Source organism: Rhipicephalus microplus, chromosome X (genome assembly GCF_043290135.1).
Source record: "Rhipicephalus microplus isolate Deutch F79 chromosome X, USDA_Rmic, whole genome shotgun sequence".
In the NCBI taxonomy this organism is placed as follows: Eukaryota; Metazoa; Arthropoda; class Arachnida; order Ixodida; family Ixodidae; genus Rhipicephalus; species Rhipicephalus microplus.
The window spans coordinates 109865136-109871667 of record NC_134710.1 but is presented as its reverse complement, the minus strand read 5'-3'; the positions used below and the strand labels follow the sequence as shown (position 1 = coordinate 109871667).

The window sequence follows — 6532 nt, the reverse complement described above, 5'->3', positions numbered from 1 at the left end:
ATGACGCGAATAGACGACGAAGGTAAATCACACGTCTAAACATTACAATTATGAGCCAAGATCTCCTAGGAGACAAGACAAGACAAGACAATTCTGACATGGAAGTCACGTAAGGCATAATCATACACCGAATTTCATATCACGTGATGTGAATACACGGCTGTCACACCTGTCCCGTTAATTAGGGAGGCAATCGCCGGGCTAATTCCAAGGGCCGAAATATTGGCCCCCCGAACCGCGCCACGAAAGCGTGGACAATTTAGAAGTGGTCCTTTTTGGCGCGCCAGCGGACGCCGGCTGTGGCCCAAAGAACAAGTCAGAGCCGAGAGTTGATAAACAAAACAAATACTATATTCTCAAAAATGGCAGATCGAAAACAAACACAAGAATGCACACTCCACAATAGTTACATACAATACGTCACCAATCAGACAACGTACTACACAGTACAATCAGCCACACTCAAAACAACTGACACAGACAACAATACGCACTACAATGCAGTCGCATGCATTGAACAACCAAGACACTTAAGGACTAAAGAGATAGAAAACCTATTCAGTCCAAAGTCCTTGGAACAAAAGTCTGAATGATACTCTTCCGAGAATCACTCACTCAAAGTCCAGCGTTGTTGTCGTTCCGTAGTTCTCGAAGTTTCTCTTCCAGGAAACCTCGCGTCCTCAAATGGCCACTCTCCAAGCTTCAAACTTCTTCGCCGGAAATCCGTCGGCTTCACACACGCAGCTGTTGCCCGCGTCTTCGCTCGATAGCGGTAAACCCACGCTCTTGCCTGTAGCTCGAGCCGTCCCTACGGACCAAAAACTTCGCCGACTACACGGCGGACTCTCTACGCACTCTGGCGCTCACTTCCGTCTCCTCCTGTTCTGTCACTACGGGCAGAACCTTCGCCGACTACACGGCGGAATTCCTACGCGCTCTGGCGTTAACTTCCGTCACCTCCTGATTTCTCGTCTCGGCCGCTCGGTTAAATACCTTGCGCGCGACATTCCAGATGTTTCTTGTCGTTTCGTCGGCGCGATGCGCAGCGAAGGCTGGGGAGAGGCACGAGACGGTTCGACTGCCCTCTCCGGAGGATGATTCACTCGGTCTGACCACGCCTCCTTCGTTCTAGAAAAATCGCGGTCTTGCTGGGCCGCCGATGTGGGGTGAGGAGGATCGTCTGCGAAGCCGTGCTTCTGCGGGGAGAGCGCGCGCCCGGGAGCCCTGGATGTTTGCTTTCTTTCTTTTTCTTTTTACCTCGCGGCGTTTCTGCCGCCCGTTGTCGCAAGGATTTGGCGGCGCGCTCTTTTTTAGCGCTCGTTCTGTGACAACGGCGAAGGTAAATGACATGTCCAATTATTATAATTAGGACATGAAAGTTATGTACGTCATAATTTACATCCGCCTTGTAACGTTGTGCTGACTTCAAAGGAACATATCAGCCTTCCCCATTCGTGCTTCGCATATATCAATTCTCACTGTACGTGGGATCTGCCAATTTTATCTGAGCCCTCATATTTCGTAGATGCTGTGCATATGTCTCTAGGTAAATTTATTTCATTCATTATTTCGCCATCGAAATTTTGTGTCTGTGCTTTTTTTCTATGTAAATTTAAGTTATCCAAAAGAGAATTAAGGAATAAACCAATCAACACTGACTGCAAAATTGGAACGTTATGTCAATAAATCATAGCGATTGTTGCAAAGACGTATTTAGACAAAAAAATGTAGTATTTTTTCATAAACAAGTTCTGTCTCTCAATCATCTTCTTCCTGCTCTGTAGACAAGAATGAAGAAGACAGAAGCTTGCGCTGCGAAACGAATGCGCTGATTTTTTAGCAAAGGTGGCGCTTTTTATGCCAATCATTTCGGTGTTCCCACTGACAACGTACATTACAATTGCACGATTCCGCACCTTAACTTTAAAAAAATGCTTATCAGACCCTGTCTTAACATCTTCTGTAGAATATAAGCACCTATTCTTTCCCTGGAACAGTGAGTTATCACGGTCGAGAATAATGAAAGTGGTCATAACCAAACTTCACTGCCGGGTTACCTCCCTCCACTTTTATCTGCATAGAGCAAGTCAAGCGTTGTCTCCTCTGTGTATCTTCTGTAAGGAGAAGAAAACAATCAGTCATTTCTTTCTATCCTATCGCCAGTATACGTCATTGAGAAGAAGATTCATAGCGCCACCTCTGCAAAACTTTGGTCTGGAAATATCCTAATCAGTGGTTCTATCATTCGGCGCCTCTACTCTGGGCTACAGTCACAGGGATGTTTACTATGCCATAGAGGAATTTGTCAGTCAGACTAAAAGAATATGGGGATAAGTTGTTCATTCTTTTAAATATTTATATATCATTATTCAGTAATTATTTGTTGTGTAACCTATCCCTATAATATGCGAGCAGAATTGCGAAGAAAAAAATTCACCTAATACTCGGCCAATTCCCTGCATTAGGTAAGAGCCATGAGATGAGGAGGAGAGGAAGAAGAAGAAGAAGACGCGCGGTTGAAGCAGCAAGCACCATTGTCCGATCAGAAGATTGGGCCGCCAAGGAACGGTTGAGAAACGCCTATCATCCGTTCAAAATTGGCGGCATGTCGTCGCACTACCTGCAGTTTCAGGAAGTTGCCATCGACCGGGTAGAGCAGGTCGAGGCCAATATGGGCTTCAAGGAGCGAAAGCACCACTCGTCGCAAGCGTTGGCCACATCCATGCCCCACGACAGGTCTCAGCTACAGGCTACGTTGAAGGCACGCAAGTCCACGACCACGGACGCCATTGAGCGGCTGCACGCCAATGACCTGCCTCTCGACACATTCCTGCGCAAGAACGACAAGCTGTGCCAGCCTGTGGTCATCCAGGGTCGGCTGGACGAGCGGAAAGCGCTCCAGTGCTGGTCTCTCTACAACCTCGTGTCCAACTACAGTGACGACGAGTTCGTCGTGTGCCGCGACTTGAATCAGAACATCGTAATGGTGAAGATGAAATACTTCGCTTACTACCACAAGAATTATTGGGACCCGTCGCCCTTCCAGATCGCCGAGGACCTGGCAACCGGAGGCAAGAGGAGGCGGCGCGAAGACTACGACGTGCCGTTGTACTTCAAGGACGACATCTTCAAGTACGCCAAGGAGTCCGACCTGCCGCTGGCTCGCGCTTTTAACTTGGGACCTGCTCTGTCCGGGGAAAGAATCCAGACGAACCCGCTGCACTGCAACCTGTGGAGTGCTTTGGTGCATGGGGCTCGGCGATGGTGCCTGTTCCCACAGCACGTGTCGCAGTACCTGCTCTGCAACGAACACAGGGCGGCGCAAGGACTGTTGGATCGAGACTGCTGTCACGTGGTTCGAGCGCATTACCCGAACACGCAGTCTTCTCGTCGGCCGCGCTACTGCAAGCCGTTCGAGATTCTGCAAGCCGTGGTGGAGGTTTTTTGTGTGCCGACCAGATGGTGGTGAGTTGTCGTGTCCTCTAACCTGTGATGCAGGCCAATGCAAATCAGCGCTTAGGACTTGGAGCTCTTCTTTCACTGAATTTTTACTTAATCCACTAACCAAGTATTCTGCTCCTGATTATACTTTTACAGGTGAATAAGCTGTAAAGGTGATTTTAAAGATAACAGAGCAATGCAAAATGTTTTTAATCACTGTTTATTCAGAGTTTAGGAAGTGTATCCATATGTGCATATTTCTTATATTTTTGCTTTAAAGACATCTTGCTGAAAAATGCCTTTCTGGATGGAAACTATAGCTTCTTTTAAAGCAAGTAATCAGTGAACACACATGGTGAGCTACTCTTAGGCACTCCGTGCATACGTTCCACTCTTATAAAAAGAAAAACCTTTCCATAACAAAGCTAGAATACTACGCTGGGCACCTTTCTTCTTTATTGCGCTTGTTCTTTGGAGCGAGTCCGTATATAGGAACACTTTCACCTTTTATTGCGTCATTGCACCTTGTGTTTGTCGCGCCTGTCGATAATTTGACATGCTGAGGGTTTGGGTGGTCTTCAGCAAGTGCAGATTTAGAAGCAACCACTACACTTATCTTGTAAATGCGAATAAATGCCGGTGATATACCAAAGGGCTGAAGGCTGAACAAGCCAAGCTCTTAAGCACTTCTTCGTCCATTCTCTCTGCCTATTCAGTGTCTTTCGATGCGCATCGCGTGCAAGGTGACAACTGGTATGTTTTAATGGATTTGAATATTATTTGTGATGCACTTAAAGAGAATCACGTTAGCAAACTGCACTGAAAAGGCGGATAGAGCTACACGACAGTTCACAGAAGAAGCGAGGCAAGCAAGATCACAAAAAAGGATTTGAATTCTTAGCAAATCCTAACTACTAGAAAAAATAGTTGAACGGTGCTTGTGGCAAAATAGGTTTGCTTTTAGGCTATTTTTTACGTTACACTGCATTATCTCAAAACAGCTGTTTTTTTTTCATTACTCAGGTACTATTACTTTTTTTGTGTTCCAGGGTTTTTGTTTGTGTCCTTTTTCTTGTGTCTTCGGCACTTTTTTTACCCGCTGTGTCGAATCATTGCTCTGAAGCATCCCCTTCAACTTCAGTGTAACCACCTGGTTATCTTTTCTTGATATCACCATAAGTGCTTCAGTTACTGTACCAGAATCGGTAATATGCACTTACCGTTTTGTTACAAATTTTGCAAGATACAAATCGACCCATAATTTAGGTCCTAGCGGTAAAAAAGTCAACTATGTAACATATTAGATACATAATAATGAATCTGGTAAGGATAAAGCCTGAGGAAAATTTGGAATATAAGGCTGCATGTGCTAGGTGGCTAGCCTATTTAGTTACTAAGAAAACGGTTCAACATGGTCGAAAATGCATGGAGCCTAGGGCTTCCATATGCACTTGAGTTCGTTCACCTGGATTTAACATGCGTTCATGCAAAGATAGATAGATAGATAGATAGATAGATAGATAGATAGATAGATAGATAGATAGGTAGGTAGGTAGGTAGGTAGGTAGGTAGGTAGGTAGGTAGGTAGGTAGGTAGGTAGGTAGGTAGGTACATATGCACATACGTACGTACATACATTAATACATACATACATGCTGCCCAAGTAGTCCGGAAGGCCCTGTCGATCACTTTGAAAAAAAGGCAACAATTTCCTTGTTTCAGGTACATGGTGATCAACCTGGAGGTGTGTGTGGTGGTGTCGCACCACCATTGCAGCGCGAACAAGCTCTCTCAGACATGGCTCAAGCTGACACGCGGCAACAAAAAGTTGGAGCGGGCATGGTTTGAGGCGCTGCGACGTCGACGTCCCGAACTTGCCGTGCTGGTGCCGCGGAAGGAGAAGCGGCGCTCGCTGGGCAGTGACAGCCGCGCCACCTTACGCTCCAGCGACCAGGGCGGCTCCGACAACGCCTAACAACCGGGGATCGTGGACATTACGAAACATAAAATTCACGACGACGCGCACGATTACCTCGGTCTCTGGCTGATCCCCACGCTGCCGCGGCAATATTAAAATACCTGTAGATAGTCACTGCATCCCACTAAAAACGTTGTTTTGTACAAACGTGGAGATTCAAACGGGGACGTAGCCACAACAGGTTAGTTTGCTTTCACAGTTGTCGTTAGGCATGCCCTCCAGCAATCGTAGCTCTGAGGCCACTCCTAAAAATAAGATTCCACGGATTGTTGATATCTGTTTCGTGTAAAGCATTCAGTCAGCAGGCTAAGTTTTATGAGCTTATGGACGTATTTTTGGCATTTAAGCAGTTTGCATATCGTGGACTGAACCGTTGACTCCCCGGGGTGTGGATGCTATATCAGTATCCGACCATCGGCAATCGCGTTATAGTACAGACGTCACTTTTATCGCAACCAAGTGTAAACAGAGTTTGTTGCGGGGACAAATAGCTTGAGTAAATTAGTATGTATAAAAAATTTACTAGACGTTTTATACATTTATAAGCAGTAGGCTGCCAACATGGCAACCACAATTAACGTTATTGATTTCAGACAACCCGTGTACACAGTTTGCCTAGGGGATCGGCGTAAAGGCAAAGAAAGCCTGACAAAGCGCCAACCCCCTATGTACACACATACATAAACAGGTTATATATAGCAGTACAAAAATTGAGAAATTGAGATACATACAATATCAAAAAACATTTACAATTTTTTTTTTTTTACATCAAGCCAGTATTAACAAAGAAATGAACAGCAATTATGAATTAGCACATAAAGAAATAATAAGAGACTATTTACGCACAACAAACAGGCAGACAAAAGCAAAAAAAAAATTCATAAAGTCACAGCAGCACATAAAAGTTACATAAAATAAAATGAATCGAAAGAGGTATGAGAATCTGTTTGAGTTTTTAGAAGGAATGTGTGTATCTTCTTTTTGAAAACATAAATGGAGGAACTTTGTTCAATTAATGCCATCACAGTGGGGTGTTCATTAAGAAAGTGGGGAATTTGGTAAGTTAGTTTTTGTGTACCGTAATTTGTACGAAGCGTGTCTTTCTTGAAACTA

General features: G+C 45.0%; 1 protein-coding gene across 1 annotated transcript; it reads left to right on the top strand.

The window, feature by feature from the left end:
- The first annotated feature begins 2503 nt into the window (after positions 1–2503).
- Positions 2504–6008, top strand: LOC119176758 (bifunctional arginine demethylase and lysyl-hydroxylase JMJD6). The gene is made up of 2 exons (XM_037428115.2): positions 2504–3465; positions 5164–6008. The coding sequence occupies exons 1-2, from the start codon at positions 2606–2608 to the stop codon at positions 5414–5416; spliced, it is 1113 nt and encodes a 370-aa protein (XP_037284012.2). The 5' UTR covers positions 2504–2605; the 3' UTR covers positions 5417–6008.
- The last annotated feature ends 524 nt before the right edge of the window (positions 6009–6532 follow it).

Coding starts and splice junctions, on each gene's coding strand:
- LOC119176758 (XM_037428115.2), top strand. CDS start 2,606: ATGTCGTCGCACTACCTGCAGTTTCAGGAAGTTGCCATCGACCGGGTA. Junction 3,466..5,163: donor TGTGTGCCGACCAGATGGTG/GTGAGTTGTCGT, acceptor TCCTTGTTTCAG/GTACATGGTGATCAACCTGG.